The 18,240-nt window shown below is 38.9% G+C and overlaps 3 protein-coding genes across 6 annotated transcripts; 2 read left to right on the top strand and 1 right to left on the bottom strand.

Moving 5' to 3' along the window:
• Nucleotides 1-246: 246 nt before the first annotated feature.
• On the top strand, nt 247-4,265 carry LOC124696782 (B3 domain-containing protein Os11g0197600-like). The gene is made up of 6 exons (XM_047229457.1): nt 247-366; nt 2,171-2,381; nt 2,797-2,946; nt 3,030-3,110; nt 3,215-3,378; nt 3,996-4,265. Exons 1-6 carry the CDS (start codon nt 247-249, stop codon nt 4,263-4,265), a joined length of 996 nt encoding a protein of 331 aa, XP_047085413.1.
• Nucleotides 4,266-5,172: 907 nt separating this feature from the next.
• LOC124703657 (dehydrogenase/reductase SDR family member 7-like) lies at nt 5,173-9,416 on the top strand. 2 transcript variants are annotated; one of them, XM_047235880.1, is made up of 12 exons: nt 5,175-5,302; nt 5,430-5,485; nt 5,589-5,622; nt 6,395-6,493; nt 6,597-6,745; nt 6,858-6,896; nt 6,980-7,072; nt 7,157-7,255; nt 7,541-7,642; nt 8,120-8,203; nt 8,550-8,615; nt 9,050-9,416. In XM_047235880.1, the coding sequence occupies exons 1-12, from the start codon at nt 5,227-5,229 to the stop codon at nt 9,134-9,136; spliced, it is 984 nt and encodes a 327-aa protein (XP_047091836.1). In that variant the 5' UTR covers nt 5,175-5,226; the 3' UTR covers nt 9,137-9,416. The 2 variants fall into 2 exon arrangements, with proteins under 2 accessions (XP_047091837.1, XP_047091836.1); XM_047235881.1 differs by lacking the exon at nt 7,541-7,642 and having other exon boundaries at nt 5,173-5,302.
• Nucleotides 9,417-9,841: 425 nt separating this feature from the next.
• Nucleotides 9,842-18,011, bottom strand: LOC124699782. Of its 3 annotated transcripts, XM_047232025.1 has the most exons (10): nt 17,658-18,011; nt 16,903-16,963; nt 16,509-16,557; nt 15,973-16,027; nt 15,507-15,594; nt 13,158-13,276; nt 12,631-12,756; nt 12,404-12,497; nt 12,168-12,322; nt 9,842-10,086 (listed from the first exon to the last, which is right to left on the bottom strand). In XM_047232025.1, the coding sequence occupies exons 1-10, from the start codon at nt 18,009-18,011 to the stop codon at nt 10,027-10,029; spliced, it is 1,161 nt and encodes a 386-aa protein (XP_047087981.1). In that variant the 3' UTR covers nt 9,842-10,026. The 3 variants fall into 3 exon arrangements, with proteins under 3 accessions (XP_047087981.1, XP_047087983.1, XP_047087982.1); XM_047232027.1 differs by lacking the exon at nt 9,842-10,086 and having other exon boundaries at nt 12,218-12,322; nt 12,404-12,441; XM_047232026.1 differs by lacking the exon at nt 9,842-10,086 and having other exon boundaries at nt 12,218-12,441.
• Nucleotides 18,012-18,240: the final 229 nt, after the last annotated feature.

Consider the following 18,240-nt stretch of genomic DNA (forward strand, 5'->3'; position numbering starts at 1 on the left):
GCGCAAGATCACTTATCTAAATCAGGAAACCGTGTGAATAATCTAAATCAGGAAACCGCGTGGCTGATCCAGATCGAAAACCACGTGGTGGCCAAAGGTGGAAACAAAAGCTAGGGTTCCAATGGCGGATTTATAAACCTCGACAACATCTCCTCTTTCCCCCTCTCTCTGCCGCAAGAAATCTTTTGTTCTTGGCGTATCCTTTGCGAGAGCGAGCCACAGGAGAGGAAAGAGAGCAGGGCAACGATGGCGGTGAGGAACAACGGGAAGGGGAATTGGGATGCGAGCAGGAAGGAGGGGTCATGCAAGAACTTTGGGCAGAAATTCTGCAAGTTGTTCTTCGCTGCGGAATCTGGGAAGCGATTGGTGAGGGTTCTCGAATCTCTGGTTAATATTTTGTTGAGAAAGTTGATATGTCTATGTTTCTCTCTATTAGATATTGATTGTATAAATATGAAAAATCTTAGTTTTATTATCTAAACATGGACAATCTAATTTGATTGAGTGTTCATCCATCCTGTTGGTACTTTCAGCAGGAAAAGAAAAACAAATCTCTACTATCTCTTGTTGGATGATTCCTTTGTGGATCCACGTTCTTGAGCATGGATGTTTTACTTTAATTTTTTTTTTGCAGTCTTTGTTAGTTTAGTTGCCCTTAGTGAGGATGTATGAATCGACTTTGATTTATGGTCATTGTTTTCAAAATTAAATGTGTGGTCCTCATATGAACCATTTAAATGGGGCATGAACAGATTAGATTAAGCTAATTGTATGATTTCGTTGGGTTTACCCTAGTTAGTATCATGGTTAGGAATGGTATTTTGTTAGTTTGCTTTTTTGTTCGTTAACTTCTCTGAGTTTTGACCTGCTTAATGCTTTTATTTTTTAGGGGTGCTTAGTGCTTACTACTAGTACTAGAATTTTTTTGTTAATCCAATATGTGACACGATGCTTTTGTTATGTGTATTAGCTCTTGCTTGTCCTTTAGTCCAAAAATATCGTTATCCATTCGCATAACACCCTCAAGTCATCAGGTTATACCAGAATATATAAAGATGGCCCAACCAAAAGGTGTTTACTTCGCGTGAGTTTTGTGGAGATAATTGTAGACTTGATGCTTGTTTGGATGTAATAGATGATATTTATCCTTCCACTTTTACCTTAATATGTTTGAAACATCAACGGTTATATGTTCTTTCATTCGTAGATATGATAAAGTGATCATATGTATTCTACATATGAAACTCAGGCAATTTTTATTAAATCATAGAATTGTTAGGGCGCTTCATATTTACTCATCATAACATGCACATGAGTATAGTTGTTGTAACTTGGATAGCTATTGAGATGTTCCCATGAGAGGCAAAGTAAATGGTTTTACCATCAAGGGACCAAGTCAGCTATAGTGGTCAGGATCACTAGTGCATTTTAGCCTTTCTAGAACTCACTTGAATGTTAATGTTAAGTGTATTGTGTTGTATCAGTGACCCATTTCCACGACATAAAAAGTTATGTATATGGATATTTGTTCGGTGTAATTACTACATGCTTCAATAATTCGGGGTCATTTACCTATATACTATTTGTAAAATGCATTAATGTAATGTTTGTTGCATAGAACAAGTGACATTTAGATATCATAGCAAATCCTTTTAGTTAATGCACATTTTGTTGAGAAGGAACCTAAATTCTGTGAAATTCAAAGACTAAAATAATGATACTTCATTGGTTATTAATTTAGTTATATTTAAGTTCATTCGCTTTCATAATCTATATATACCAACATCTTATTAGTACATTTTCAGGCTATTATTTCATAGTTTAATCTATAAGCTATGATTGTATTGCAATGTAGTTCATATTGTTAACAAGTTTTCATGTTTATACTAGATAAAAAATAAAAATAAATCTTTATATTTTGTAGAGAATTCCACCATCATTCAATCAATATCTTCTGGATAATCCAACTGGACTAGTTTGCCTAAGAGGCCCAAGTGGCAACACATGGCTTGCAGAGCTTTCTTCAGACACTGAAGGGTTGTTCTTTGGAGATGGATGGAACAAATTTGTTATGGATCATTCCATAGAGTCAGGACACATATTAACCTTCTGTTATGATGGGCGCTCTCAATTCTCAGTAGTGGTATTTGATGGAATGTGTATTGAGAAGCCGTCGGGTTTTCATGCTAAGCCTTCCAAGGATCTGGTTGGTCCAATAGAAAGTGATGAAAGGGACAAACAAATGTCCCCTGTTACCCAAGAGGAGAATCATGGAACCAAGAAGAAGACTAGAGAAATAGATGCAAATGGCTCTACATTGAGGAAGCACTGTAATGGAGCTTTGGTTGGTGACAACTCAGTTAGCCTTAATAATACTGAAGGTAAATCTCATTAATTTTTAAAATGGTATTTATCTTGACTTGCTCAAAATTAAGTTTATATAAATTGACATATGTAGTAGATGGTGACCGGCGATTGGGGACTGCTAGAGAAACAAGCCGATAAGATTATGCACAATGCATATTTAAATAATAATTGCATAACCTGGTGGAAGGCGTGGTCAGACATCATCAAACATTTGTAATATGATGATATTGACTAATAATTGCATCAATTGCTTGTTCATTTCCTTTCTTGTCTAGTACAATAGCCATGCATGGTCGTAATTTAGGAGGCTTCTGCGGCGGGGCAATGCATGGTAGTAATTTCTAGAAGTGATCCATCTCGAAGCGCTAGGTTAGATGTGGCTTATATCATTGTCCTTAAACTGATTTTGACAATTATTATTGAGCCTAGTTCATGTAGAATCCACCAAGCTTACTCTTTGTGTCACAGATTCTGTTTCATCATACCGTGTGTCAGAAGAAAGTATCTCTCGCAACGAGTCCTCAAAGTCTACACCCGGGCCGCTCAAATTGTCTAAGGATGTGGATATATGTGGAAAAAGTAAGTTATCCGAACTTTGTATTATTGCGATATCAACAGGTTTGCTACCACATGTAGTTCTGATTCCTCATACCGTGTGTCAGAAAAAAATATCTCTCACAACAAGTCCAAGTCAGTACCGATGCTGCTCAACTTTTCCAAGGATGTGTATATAGATGGAAAAAGTAAGTTATCCGACCCTTGTAATCTTCTGTTATCTAGTTAGTAAGAGATGCAAATTATCAGTGCAAGATTTCTGCAAGTAATTCATTGATAATGCACTTTCCAGCCATTGCGGAAGTTCAAAGACAACCAGAAGTAATATCGCAAAGGCCACCAGTTTATGAAGAACAGCAGAACAACGCTCTTCGAAAGGCAAAGCAATATAAATCGAAGTACCCTATAACTATGCAAATAATGAAGGAGACTTATGTCTACAAGACATTTTTCATGGTAATGTTTTTTTCTCCACATAGTTTACTGTATGCGTGTACATGATTCTTTCGTACATGCCTTTTTCTGTTTTGGCTCTGTGTTGGAGAATTTCCTTGATGATTTTCCTTTAGAAAGTTACGAGCCAATTCAGTATTTTCAAAGTTTGTTTGTGTCATTAGTACTGAGTTTGTCCATGGAATTACGGTGATTCAGTAATTCAAGTAATTAACTAGTATCTGGTTATTGTTATGCAAGAGATTAATGATCCTAGTTACCGGTGTGAATAACTAGAGAATCAGGTTCTGCAAGAAATATGGGAGTATTCTATTTCCCTGCTCAAAATCAGGAAATAGTTAACTCCTCCAATTTAGTAAACAGACAAAACCTAGATTGAATTAATTAACCTCATAACAAGGAAGCATTTTTTCTCCTATGGAAGCAGCACCCCTGCCCCCCTTACTTGCACTGTTATCACTTTTCTCACTTATAGTCAGCATCATCCAATCACCCGCATATAGATGTATAGTGCATAAATAGACTAGTACTCATTCCATAATAGGTGTTCTGACAAGCACGCCGCAAGTATCATTGTATTGCAGATTATCGTTTTCCTGAATTACTTCCTCGTCTTGCAGAATATTCCATGTGAATTTGTCAGGGAGTATCTTCCCCGCACCGACAAGAAGTTGACACTCTTGGATCCACAAGGAATGACTTGGGAAGTTAATTATGTCTATTGCAACCAGCGTTGTTCTGGCGCTTTCAGTCAGGGCTGGGGCAAGTTTTCGGTAGGTAATCACCTGGAGACGTTTGATGTCTGCGTCTTCGAGCTCCTCTCAGAGGACAACATAAACGTGCGCATCTACAGAGCAAATGCCGCACTATATCCTTATCTCTCATATTGACATGGGGCTCTAGTAGCCAATGAGGGGACTATCCAGATGATGCTAAAAGATATTTGAAGCAAAGCAAGTGACACCCTGATAGACAAGGTTTTCTTTTAGACTGCATTGTTAGATGACATTTGTGTCATTTTATATCGGTTCAAGAGTATTGTTGCAGACTTGCTGCCGGCCTGCTGTTCTCTTGTTGCAGTATATGAACAATAGTCATTATGTGTTGCATGATGTTTTGGTTTCCATTGTTAAGTTATTCATTTGCTTACTGTGAAGGGATGAAACCATTTTGGCCATGTGGTGCCGCTAATTAGTTTGGTTTGTTTTTATTTCAAATTCAAAGATGTGTACAGGAATTTGGCATGGTTTGGCTAATTTTGTTACAGTGAAATGAGAAATTCCAGATAGAATTCTAGTCAGCCTTTCCTATAAAAGCACCATAGGGCAGATGCGGTGAGAGTACGTGAGCGAGATTTATTATTTTATACTTCATCCGTTCCAAAATGTAAGATGGCTAAGGATTAGCTAAAAGTCAACATAAAAGTTAATGTTTTATAAGGCGCATAAGAATTAGTCAGAAGTCAACATTTTTTTAAGTTTAACTAAGTTTATACATATAAATATGAACATTTACAATATTGAATCAGTATCAATATCAATAGATTTACCATAAAGTATTTTTTAATATGTCCATCAGATATTTTAGATGTAAATATTTTTATCTAAATATTTGGTTAAAGTTAGCAAGGTTTAACTTTTACTAATTCTTAGACGCATTATATTTTTTGGATCGAGGGGATAAGACGTTTAGTTTTGGAAAATGGGTTGATCAGAAAATTTAGAAGTTCCTCTTGACTCCACGATGGATCTCTAGTTTGTCACTTTGTCGCCTGTAATTCTCCACCCCATCGACTCACGCGGGACGGTCACACCAGCGGCCCTGAGATTCCACGCCGCTCAAGAGGCGAGAATGCTCCTCCTCTTCGCGCTCCTCGCCGGCGCCGCCGCCGCCGCCTTCTTTCTTTTCAAGTTCGCCACTACCGATGGTAACACCCCATCTCCATTTTCTCCCCCCTTTCCGCGCCCGGACCGAATCTAGGCCTGTTCCATCCAATTATTCCCCTTTGCATCTCCTGTTGGGGGCTAACCACTCCTGTTCTTCCCTGGGCGCAGGGGATTTCACGCTCTTGTCGTGCGGCCAGCCACGGCGGGACAAGGTGGACGGCAAGGTTCTTGTTGCTGCTGGACTCTTCTTGCTTGCTTTATCATCCCGCTGGATTCATTGTCTAAATTCCCTCGGTTTGCCTTTTCCTTTCTTTGCTTGTCCTTCAGGTTGTCTGGATTACTGGGGCAAGCCGTGGGATTGGTGAGTTTAGTTCTACGTCTCTTGAACTGGGTGAATTTAATCGCAGGGAATAAAAAAAAGGATTTTGGGCCTACTGAATTTCATATGATTTCTTATTAGGTGTCACCCTTTGTTCCTGGCTGTTAAATTTGATCTTTGGGTAGCTTGTGAACTCTTGATTGCTAAACTTGAGTGTATTGCGTGGATCAGGGTGATGGTCAGGATATAAAGAATTGCAACCAGTGATGAGATCATAATATGATACATAATGACCAAAGAAGAAATAAAAAAAGGCATATATCATCGGTTTGGTCCCATATGTTGAAATCTTCTTCACTATCACAGTGGATCTTCAAAAAAAAAACAGACTTTCTATCGACTAAAGTATATACTTCGACTTTTATGCACTAGAATTTCATGGCTCAAATTCTCCTGCTAATAGAACTTTGACTTTCAGGCACTAGAACTTCATAGCTCAAATTCTCCTGCTAATAGTACTTAATCAGCTAGAGAATATAACAAGCATCTCTAACCATGTCTGCAAGGCATTGAACGTTGCCCTTTAATGAAATCATGTTGAAAGTCTACTGGTGATTGCCAATATGCTTGTTGCAATGTGGTATTATATGGTTAATTCACCGAGACCTATTCATGGATCACATTCAATTTTGATAATTTGATGTATGTTGCTTTAGCCAATAGATGTCATCCTTCTGATAAATTTTATGGTGTTTGCTAAATTTAGCCTGGTATTCGCCCATAACCATCTATTAATGTTTTCTTCTAATGCCAGGAGAGGTTCTTTCAATGCAGTTTGCAAGTTTAGGAGCAAAGCTAATTCTATCTGCACGCAACAAGAATGAACTTGAGAGAGTGAAATATAACATTGTCAGTAAGTTCGAAAAACTCATGTTTTCCTCTAGTACGGTAGTGGACATCTAAGTTCTGGACCAAGTTCGAATTTAATTGTTTGTTTGTTCTCTTATTCTTCGAAGGTAAGCATCCAGATAGCAGAGTTGAAGTGTTACCCATGGATTTATCATCTGATGAAGAATCTCTGAAAGAAGTTGTACATGCGGCCGAATCACTCTTTTCCAGTGCAGGAGTTGACTATATGATACACAATGCAGCCTTTGAGCGTCCAGTAAATATCATCATACATAATTTGTTGTAGTTCTGTCTTCCTAAATTGCTTTTAGTCTCGCTAGTACACGGCCACCAGTTTCTGCTTACTTAATACATCAATCAAATTGCAGAAAAGGGGGGTCCTGGAAGAAACCGAGGAAGGTCTTAAGGTATGTGAACCGCCTACTAGTTTGTTATCTTTATATTATTTCACTGCAACATAACTTCTTGCTAATTATTTCTTGTTAGGCAGGCTATTTTTAATGTCAATGTCTTCGGAACTATTACTTTAACTCGCCTTCTTGCAACTTCAATGTTGGATAGAGGGATGGGTCACTTTGTTGTGGTATGTCAGAACAAAACTTGCCTGTCAATTGGAACGTATGGCCAACATGATTTTTTATTAGTGTAACTAACTTGCTGTTCACAGATGAGTAGTGCAGCTGGAAAGGTCCCCTCACCTGGTCAGGCACTTTACTCTGCTTCCAAACATGCTCTCAATGGTTACTTTGCTTCTCTGCGTTCGGAGGTACTGTAGCTCATTAACCTTGCAGCATAATACAATCCGCTCGTGCTAGCTTATATAGATGAGGGTTATTCACTTCTGCCATCGACGAATATTTGCAAATAAATCTTTCTTCTGTTATCAACAACAGTATCTGTATATTTTCTGAAATACAATTTTGTGGTTGGATGGCTGTTGTTGTTAAATAGTTGTTTCCTTATATGTTTAATTTGTTGTTTCGCAAATATGTTCCTCAAGCTATATGCCTTATCAGTTTATGTGATGTATCTGCTATGGTGCATGCTGCAGTTATGTACGAAAGGCATCAAGGTCACTATTGTCTGTCCTGGACCTATCGAAACACCAGAATCTTCTGGTGCAGCCTCTTCATCACAAAGGAATTCATCTGAGGTATCCTTTGTTGATCAGACTTTTATTTTTTCAAACAAACAAAATGTTGTTTTTTGGACAAAGGCACACAGAAGTCTCACATTGCTCAGCTCGGTGTAGCTTGCGGTTGTTGTGACGTGTTGTGCTTATTTCTAAATCTTCTGAAAAATCTATTAACTACCCTTTCTTCTGAATCATGTTAATGTTACATAAATTCTTTCCTTTACATAGTTCATGTCTTCCTCCCACATACATTAGAATTTAGTAATAAAAATGCTTGGACCAAACAGATTATCATAATCCAGCAGTGTTCTAAAATGCATTTCGTTTGGTGTCTAGACTTACTGTAAAGTTTGCTATTGTATTTATGATATGAAATTCTGCCTGTGTCCTAACATCTCGTATCCAACTACTTGCCGAAGTGTTAAAGGTAGATTCTCAGTCCGCTTTACTCATCCTTGATGTATTCACTCATCTTTGTTAACCTAACCTCTGCAGAAACGTGTTTCAGTGGAAAGATGTGCTGAACTGACAATTGTTGCAGCAACTCATGGACTAAAAGAAGCATGGATATCATATCAGGTATATTTCAATTTGGACTTGACTGCTTGGACCATTTAGGAATCTTGGAGTCTTGAAGATATTTGTCAACCTTGAGGTTCCTAGAAACTTTGCGCCCATATTTGACTAGCAATACAGCTAGTGTGTATAGTAACATATAAAGCTTCCACCATATACTAATGTGTTAGATCATAAACTCACATTGTTGCTACACCCACTATTTGCTGAGTTTCTACTATCGATTCAATAAAGTATGCATGACACAAAACTTACAATTTTATGTCTGGCACTCCGCCTACAGTACAACTTTTTCTATTCTATATTTATATTACATATTGAATCTGAAAATTTGTGACTCCCTTTGCAGCCTGTGCTGGCTGTTATGTACTTGGTGCAGTACATTCCAACAATTGGATACTGGCTTATGGACAAGGTAATTCCTCTATGTTATCTTATTTTAGTGTAGTTACTTTCTTTACCTTCCTGGTGAACTGTCTTTGCATCCTCCAGAAACTTCAGATAAAAACCGCGTGGAGGAAGTTTGATTAGTGCAGTACTTCATAATGTCACACTTCTGACTTAAAAATAGTAAAAGTTTCATTTGCGGCCACCAACTTTGGCAAAGTTTATAGCCCATCTAGACTCTAGAGTACATGATGGGAAGTGTACAAACAGGAAAAAAACACACATAAATTGGAGTGGCATTCCCCACGAAATGCTGATTTCCCCTAAAATGTGTATAAAAGTGGATATTTCTGTCAAATTTTAGAACATGTAGACAGCCCTGATGATGCTAGAAATAGTTATTCTATCTGACTACTTAAATTACGATTGTTGCCGTAATCCATTTGTGAACTTCATCTCCAGGTTGGTGCAAAGCGAGTGGATGCAGCTGCGAAGAAGGGCAACGCCTACAGTTTGAATCTCCTCTTTGGTGGCAAGAAGTCAGCTTGATCGAAGGAAGGCAAAGGCTACAGTTTGAATCTCCTCTTGGGTGGCAAGAAGTCGGCTTGATCGTGAAGTTGCTCATCACTCTACTCAACTGATAGGGGTTCTGAAATAGTCAGCACACATCTTGTAACCCCTCGAGTTAAAATAAACCTTGTAACCCCTCAAGTTAAAATAAACCTAGCTTCCCCTTTTTTATGTTCATAATGTGTGAAACTACCATAATGAAGCATGTACTCTTGCAATGTCACTTGCTAGTGAAATATATTTGAACTGTTCTTGTTGAGTTTCGCTTCTCCTCCTTTACTTGTCTCCGAGTACAGTCAAGTGATCTAGTACGTGAAATAATGGATCATCCAAAATGGAGTATATATTTGTGTTGTTTCCTGTCAAAGTCTTGTTAGTTTATTACTACTAGCAGGGTGCCTTAATGTTCATGTTTTGTTTGTCAAACAAAATACGTATGTTATAAATAGTTGAACACTTGAACTGGATATGTATACAAGTTGAGGCTGTGTAAGAACATATGTTACAACAAAAAAAAGTCTGTTTGATGCTTTTTGGAGAGTATGTTTGATGCTTTCAGAGTTGGTATGCAGCAAAGATGCAGAGTAGAGTAGAAATGTGAATCTGTGTGAGCAAAGGCATACTGTTGTGCATGCAACATGGCACATAAGACAACAACGCAATTAGATTTCGAAGAAAACATCGGAAGTACTAAATCATACGGTATTATAACTTAACACCCTCCAGGCCTTCTGGCTGAACTGCAGATGGTACAAGTACAAGCAGCTTACAAGAAACATTTCCTTCAACATTGAACACGGCATTACGAATATCTTCAGTCAGCCAGTCGACTTTACATTCAAAATGGTATACCCCACTCATATTGTGTTTCAATGTTTCCACCCATTGAGAAAGCCATCTGGACTGTACGGCTCCAAGAATCCGATGAACTGCATGTCATGTGCCAAAGAATAGTCAAATAACTAAAGCACAAACGGGGATTTCAAAGTTAGAGCTTATTTACATTGTCTCCCTGATCACTGCAATAAAAACGCATTATATAGGTCTAGGCCATAGCTTTTTATTGCCTCATGATGTATTATTTCATTTGAACTTGCGATCCAGATTAGGATGGAATTTGGCCTACTATTCTGATCTTTTGGGCAGTTTTACTGAATCACATAGCAAATGTCAATGTTCAAAAAATCAGCTGATGACACTTTTACTCGTCCGTTTAATCGGTAGTCGGAGGCTGACCATGTCGAATAGGTAGAATCGCCTGGCTTAATTGCTGGGTCCGTTCAATTGTTCTGACAGCGGATTGAACCGATCTACGACTAAATGGTATAGCCGAGGCGTCATACTTTTGACCCCACAAAAGACAACCCCTCCCCGACCCACCTCCTGCACCATTTCCCTTCCCTCGATTAGTACTAGGCGCTCAACCACACGATCGAAATTCACCGCCACCCCAATGCTCGCCTCCCGTCTGTGGCTATCATCATCGCCATCCCCAGGGAAAGGTGGCCGGTCTGACCGACTGGTGGCCTGGTGCTTCTCTCCGTCTCCCTCCCTTGCTCAGCTGGTCCAGCTGTTCTCAGGCGTCAGGTTCCTCAGCCCCGCTCGGCAGCTGCATGAACTTCTCCCACTCCCACAGTTCCAATCTCTAGATCAATCCAGGGTATGATTTTCATCCTATTCCTCTACTTCCCTGGTGAAGTGTAGGACAGAGTAAAACATCATGGTCTCAGCTCGAGCCCACCGCCGCCGACCGATGCCTCTGTGCGTGCTGCAGGCTGCCGCTGCGCTGGCCCTCAAGTCCAGACCGTGCGTCCCCCAGGTGTCTCACGCGCAATGACTGTTCTGAACCTGAAGCAAGGAGATGGGCATCAGATGCAGTCCTGCTTGCTTTGTGCAGTTTGGCTAGCTGTTTTTTATGCGTCGACTTTTTCTTAGTTTGTGGTCTGCCGCTATGTTTCATCGTACGGCCCTTGGAGTCCACAAGAAGAAATTCAGACCGCTGGCCTACAGTGGTGAAGCACAGCGATGTAATCTGCGCAGCAGCTTTGTTTAGTGCACCCTAATAAGTTCTTGCTAGAATGCGCTCGCTGGTGCACTTCTCTATTTGCTCTGTACTAGCTAGCTAGCGAAATGTGAGTTAGCTAATAGTGACATGAGCAAGTCGGAACGAAAATACTAGTATGAGGTTGAATTGCTGCCAAATTGCAATTTTATTTTCGTATGGTCTTCTATGTTGACTTGCTGCTAAAGTTATTTCTGTATGGTGCTCTATGGTCTAGGGGATTTAACAATGCTATTCCTAACTATTATATTTGATTGTGAGAGAAAACTAAGATTTATTTATTGGACTGGTTATGTAATATGGACTGCCGTGGTGCTACTTCTATATTTAACTGGGGACCTGATTATGTAATATGAATTTCTATATTAATCTGTGGACCTGTTTATTAAATTAAGTACTACCTCTATGCTGTTCTATAATGATATTATACATAGCTAATATGCACAGCCATGATGTTGTTCTATATCTTAGTGTTGGGAACCTTCAATGTTGAAAAAACCTCGCCGATTAATAATCGACCAATTAAATAAGTTAATAGACAGATTTCCGATTAATACCTAACTTCAAGCGGGCCGAGCAGTTAACGATTAACGATTTCTTGAACATTGGCAAATGTAACGTCACAATTACTATTCTACACTACAAATTGATGATACATATTCAGCATACACCTCTGTCCAAAGTTTTTTACATGGTTTTCAAATTCAAGTTACATTTGGCACCAGTGTGATTTGCATACATTAGCAATTTACCTTCCCATGATATCACTTGTAAGTGCATGCGTTACACAAAAAAGGCAAATATGGATGATCTATTAGAAAAAACTGGCCAATTGCTTGAGTAACAAAAAGAATAATAGAAGAGCTATTAGGTCATTTGAGATGCATCACCTTATTACATCAGAGTCTAGCATGACCAACAAATAAGCAGGAAACTCAGTACATGTACCTTAGAGCCATCGTGAGACCATCTGGCACCGTAACCTTCACGCACACGAATTTCAAAAACAGGCCCATAGGGCTGAGTCAGGTGAACATTTATCCAACAACACTCATGTAACAAACGGTCAATGACTTCGGATGAAATTTGGTTCTTGTGTGGATCTGTACATAAATGTTTCAGCTAAAAATACCATAATGGTAGTCTCGAACTTGACGAATTTTAAGCCGGAACATTATCTTTACCACTTCCATGGAGGCAGCCCCACCATCCATCGCTACTCCTGTGAACATGTTTGGCCAGTGCCCTTGCAGCATCAGTTAAGGAACAAGTTTTCACCTCCAATACAATACGACACCATCAATTGTAGGTATAAGGGAAGTTTTAAATGGTCAAGGCTTCGCAATATTTAAGAACTGAAAATTGTTTGGATGGGATAGTTAAACTGAAAGGTGATAAAAGCAAAACTTACAGTTGGTTTGTGTAGTTTCATACAAGATGATATCAGCACGGATCTTTGAGGAGGTAGTCCGTCAGGAACTGTTCCTGCTGTGTTTGCCAGACCGAGGAGTCTACCCATTCCATCATAACCCAATCCCTGGAAATAAAGAGGAGCTAAGTTCAATAAGCACAAAACCAGCTTCTTGAATTACTACAGGTGCCCATGTATGATTATTCAACTTAACAACTAATGGACCTAGTATAGTATTCATTAACAGAACATGGATGAAATACAAATATTGCTGGTTCAGAGATTACAATTGAACCTCAAGAAACATTTGGTACAACTTGGAGCTACAAAGTTTGCAATTAACATGCAAGGGGTAGGGAAGCTGGTTTTTTCTGACATTTACATACATAATGAGTTGGACATATCAGCCTTGTATTCCCAAAAAAGTAGATACAAGAGATCTGCCATGACAAATAATATTACAGATGGTCTGGCAACAGTACAAACAGAAGAAATGCTTAACGAAAATGGGGAACTATGCCACTCACAGCAAGAAGCTCTGTCATGGTTATGTAAGGTTGGCTTCGTGGCTTTGAAACCGATATTGCCAAGACTCCATAAGAGTTCTCCTTTTCCTCTGTGTAGAATTTCCTATAAACTTTGACACCTGTATATGCAGATAATTTAATCCATTATCCAGGCACATATAACCTTTTCATATAAAAATAATAATCATACTGGTGACAAAGAACATGTCATACCAACATGGGCTATGATGGACTCGGGCTATTTCAGAAATGTGTACTGACCAACATATCAATAAATCTGACGAGTAAAGAGGTAACATGGCTTAGCATGCAACCATGCACCCTTGGAGCTGAATTAAATTATATTATCTATGGTGCTTGTCAAGCCGAGAACAATCAGCGCATAATGGATTCACAACAAGATTTTGAGAGTCCAGCGAGCTTTCTAATCTATAATATCTATAAAGTTGATCCCCACTATGTGCATTAAATGTTTGCAAGCTGCTTTCACAATCAGCCACGTCACCTCAAATAATTTTAGCCGTCTGATCAAGTTTAGACGCACATGATTTTCTACAAGATCACGTTTAACAGTCCAACCCAACATCCATTATCCTGCTGTGCGCAACTGATCGCTCCAGAAAACCAAACGGCATACAGCATAGAACATTTTCTCTCTCTCTCTCCCACTATTGGAGCATTCACGATCCATTATTTTTTAGCTGTCGGCTCAGCTTCTTAACTGCTGCAGGTCTCTCCTCAGTTACTACGGCAATCACGGTCCCTTCCTCTCCTCCCAGCTCTCTCCCCGGACCTCCACTATTTATCCGCTTCATATCATCCTCTTGCCATAGCCGACATGTCATTTGCGTGAGGCATCAAATTTCCAACGTCCTCTGGGGTGGCCGAAATTGGGGATTAATATTGCCTTAAGCTCTAATTGCTTGCAGGTAGCCATGGGCTTGGCACATACATGGAGCGAAGGTCAGCGGGCCAAACTTAGCATCAAAATCTCTGGACATAAATTAGTCAAATGTGGCGTTGATGGATATGTCTATTGCGTCCGTGAGATACTCCGTATGTCCTGGTCTGATCGATCTCTCAGTTCAATACTACAATTTAGGGTGTTTTCCTTTCTCAAATATTTTGCTGACTTGGGATGATTTTTTCCAGCAGATGTTTCAGGATTTCATCCAAATATTTTATTACATCCAAATATTTTATTACGCAATATGCAAATATAGTTTCAACTGGTCGTTTTTTTCCGAGAGTGATTATGGATGGCATGGTTGAGCACTACGACCACTCTTGCGACCTACTAAAGATTTTGCTTCGTAATAAGCCTTGCCTTTGTGAGTATTTTGGATTCTGGATTACATGTTTAATTTTCTGAGTCAGAGACCCTCTGCAAGATTTTTTCAGTGGACTTCAATGATGTTCCTTGCAGTTGATTCAAGTTTGTTTCGTAATAGGCATTGCCTTTGTGAGTATTGGTATATGCAGAGGCAAGTCATCTTAAGTTCATGCCAACTAATACATTTGACTCTTCATTTAGTTCTCACATTCATCATGTTACTAATAGTGACATCACATCTATCTTTCGCGGTAGAATTTTTTATTTATATAACTTATCGTTCTGCAAATCAGCTGCTACAATATTGATCTATCAAATTCCTTCTTTTTAACTAATGTGTGCGGAACGTTCTTAATTTGCAGGATTTTGACCTAATGGTCAATCAAATGTAAGTTTCTACAATACCCAACTTAAGTCGTTTTATTACTTTGATCTATATAGGATACTCATTGGTACGGTACACAAAATTTATTTCTTGGCAGTACAAGTCATTATTGTATAATATGGATGGATTGCCATCAATTTTATATATTCTAATCTCATTTTAGATCTTAACAAAATGCTTAACATTTAGCTTATCATTTGATTGACTAAAAAAATAAAGTTTCACGGTATCAATGGCTAAATGCCTATACGTGTTCCCGCAGCAACGCCGCGGGGCATCACCTAGTAAATGTCTACAAGGTTGTACAGCTACACGTCTATGCAACAGTTAGACTGATATTACTGTCAACTACTGCCTACACTTGATAATTTTCTTGACTATATTGTAAAGTTTGAATAGAGTATTGGTTCGCATATATGCTCAAACTCCAGTCCAGGGACCTAAAGTTTGTGTTAATATACCATTCATGAATTTAGACTAATAAACTGTCCATAAGAGATGGCATGACAAGTGCCAAAATATGCTCTTACAAGGGTTAACTCACGAATCACCAAAGGTGCCGACACCATGAGAATTAATCTTGTTTGAGAACACGATACAAGTAACATTGTCATGATATGAAATGAATTACCTTCTTCAATTGATGAAATGCCAGGAAGAACATTTGAGATCGTCTCTGCTTGCAGCATCTCAGAGAACGAACTATAATTTCTAACTGCCTGAAATATAAAAGTAAACAGTGGAGATTTACAACTCTTGAATAAAAAATTATGTATGCGCTGGTCAAGAAGGATTATTTGACCCATTATTAAGTGTGAGATAAAATATAAGCACATATTTTGAAATGGGATCAACACTGGAATTTTCCTATTGGACGCTTTGTCAATTGACTGCAAATCAATAAAGACAAAGCAATTTCAGCGATCATCTCAACTGTTAAGGGGAAAGCAAGTTTCAATTGTTTCATCAACCAGTACTGCGGCAATAACATGATCAACTGATGGCAAAATAAGATAATACCTTACAAAACTTTACTAATTTGATGATAATGATACAAAGATATGAAATATATTCAGAGAACTAGCACATAATGCTACCTCAACGTCAAGCAAGAGGCATTTATTGAAGAGCAACAAAGAACCTTGTGTAATCCTGGGACAAAATGTCAATAAAACATGATTACATAGAACTGCATAAGTGCTCATAGAATCAGCAAACTTTGGATAATTTTTTTTACCGAAACGACAATATAAAGGGTCCCAAGTAGTATCCCTACACCTTATTCAATAATCCTTCTAGAAAAAAAATCTCAGAGTGCATATTGAGTAGACGAGCATATGAGAAATTAATAAATGCTACATGAGTCCACAAATTATTGCAACATGCGTTAATTCCCAAAACTTTGAAATGAGAATGAGAATATGGAAGAACCTGAAATAGAGGAACCTGTAAACATGCTGACACCTAAACAAAATAATATAAGTATTTAACGAATTAGAAATTTTGACATTTCCAGAATGTAACTCCGATAGATGTTCCTAGTTGATGTAGACATCAGGGCTGTAATGTTTTTTTACACCATATGTCTATTTAGAGTTTCAGTTCTCAAAAAATTATAATCAGATATGCGTACCGGTTGTAATTACCAGCTGCTAACCTCCCTTCAACATTCTTGGACCCAGCTGCAGGAGCACATGCTTCAAGTTAGAAATATGGTTGACAAAAAAAACAAAAAGAATTAATGCAAGTTATAAATTTCCTTGACATAAATCAATTAATGCCCTATAGCTTTATCATGAACAACTGAAAAACGATAAAAGTGGAGAAGGGATACAGGCATCATTCAAATGAAATTAATCATTTTAAGGAACAAGGATTAAATGCAGATCACTGGTTATGTACATCAGACACCATGAAAACATCACAGACATACATAATAATTAAAATACAACTACCAAGGAAAGGAAGATATGCATATCAGTTGGATGGTAACTATACTGAGCCACAAGGAAAATATTAAGAGTTACCACGGAGTTGAGTGAAGTATGGTTCTTGAACATGTAGCACAAACTCCACTGCATGATACATCTAGTGAACAGAGATGACAACAATGAGCAACAATCAAACACATTGCAGGAAACCTTAATGCTCCCTATATTTCAAAAAGTGCGCCTCAAAATATTCAAATAATTCAGTCAGAAAGTACACATGTACATGTGTAAATACACTGCTAACTTGTAAACACATGCAAGTTTATTTTCATTTGTAAACTACACACCAAAAAAAAAGAAACAGGGTAAAAAAATAGCAATTAGTTGGACAGGTTTTTACTTTTTTAGCTCAGAAAAAATGTGTTATCAAGAAAATTCGAATGACGGATGATGTATCAATCTGTACACATGTTACATTCCGATGTCCTTAATGCAAAACAATGGCTTGGTTATAGTAGTTCAGTGGCCAATTGTACTTTCCGATACCAGGGGTCCATATTACAGAAAATGGAGAATATGCAGCATTCTTAGGATGCCCCCAAGAGGCATTACTCGTTGTTCATGACTATAATTCATAGCCGATAGATCGTAAAACACGCCACACTAGAAGTTTAAACACAGCCCAAATACATGCTTAACTCATTGGCAACAGATTCAGATGATTCTTGCTCTGACAATCTTTTCTTTTTTCCTTCCACGCGAAACAAAAATATTTCTTTTTTCCTCAAGATTCCTTCTTTGATGACTAATGCGCACCTACTCACCTATTCAGCAAATCAGAGAAGCATTACCCGCTTTAACTCGGCGCCCTTGTCCAGCAGGACTGCCTCCCACTCCTCCTCCCTCTTCCGCGAACAATTCTCCTCCACGGGAGTTCCTACCGCCCCCTGCCCCGCTGGGGATCCCGGGACCCGCCCCTCCTCGAGGCACCCCGCAAGCTCCGTGGCCAGCTTATCGCACAGATCGTCGTCGAGGAGGCGGGAGCAATAAGAGGGGGTCAGAGGGAGGGCGGGGTCCGCGGCGGCGACGTGGGAGGAGAGGACGAAACGGAGTAGTTCGCCGATGGTGGCGGACGAGAGGGCGACGGCGCCCACGCCCGGGGACGACGGCTGCGGCGGCGATGAAGGGTGGTCCGTGGTCGCCATTTCTTTTGCTGAAGTGGCGAGATTCGTGCACACGGTTCAGAGTCAGAATGGGTTTGACTACTGATGAACGACCTCTATGTTTCTGTTCGCGCTGACTATAAAAAAACACAATGAAGGTAGACGGTTTTCCTTAAAAAAAAATGACAATCAATGCCACATATATTGGTAGTAACAAATAGTGATAGTGAAGATACACAAGCTGAAACGACTAAATCTTCGATGTCATCAA

This window comes from Lolium rigidum, chromosome 3 (genome assembly GCF_022539505.1).
Source record: "Lolium rigidum isolate FL_2022 chromosome 3, APGP_CSIRO_Lrig_0.1, whole genome shotgun sequence".
NCBI classification, from domain to species: Eukaryota; Viridiplantae; Streptophyta; class Magnoliopsida; order Poales; family Poaceae; genus Lolium; species Lolium rigidum.

Bases quoted from the DNA above. Each gene is read 5' to 3' on its own strand.
- LOC124696782 (XM_047229457.1), top strand. From the start codon at position 247: ATGGCGGTGAGGAACAACGGGAAGGGGAATTGGGATGCGAGCAGGAAG. The intron at 2,382-2,796 runs GTAAATCTCATT...TATTGAGCCTAG, and splicing joins TAGCCTTAATAATACTGAAG to TTCATGTAGAATCCACCAAG. The intron at 3,111-3,214 runs GTAAGTTATCCG...TGCACTTTCCAG, and splicing joins TGTGTATATAGATGGAAAAA to CCATTGCGGAAGTTCAAAGA.
- LOC124703657 (XM_047235880.1), top strand. From the start codon at position 5,227: ATGCTCCTCCTCTTCGCGCTCCTCGCCGGCGCCGCCGCCGCCGCCTTC. The intron at 7,643-8,119 runs GTATCCTTTGTT...TAACCTCTGCAG, and splicing joins CACAAAGGAATTCATCTGAG to AAACGTGTTTCAGTGGAAAG. The intron at 8,204-8,549 runs GTATATTTCAAT...CTCCCTTTGCAG, and splicing joins AAGCATGGATATCATATCAG to CCTGTGCTGGCTGTTATGTA.
- LOC124699782 (XM_047232025.1), bottom strand. From the start codon at position 18,011: ATGGCGACCACGGACCACCCTTCATCGCCGCCGCAGCCGTCGTCCCCG. The intron at 16,558-16,902 runs GTAACTCTTAAT...GTGCTCCTGCAG, and splicing joins ATACTTCACTCAACTCCGTG to CTGGGTCCAAGAATGTTGAA. The intron at 12,757-13,157 runs GTGAGTGGCATA...CTTTATTTCCAG, and splicing joins CCATGACAGAGCTTCTTGCT to GGATTGGGTTATGATGGAAT.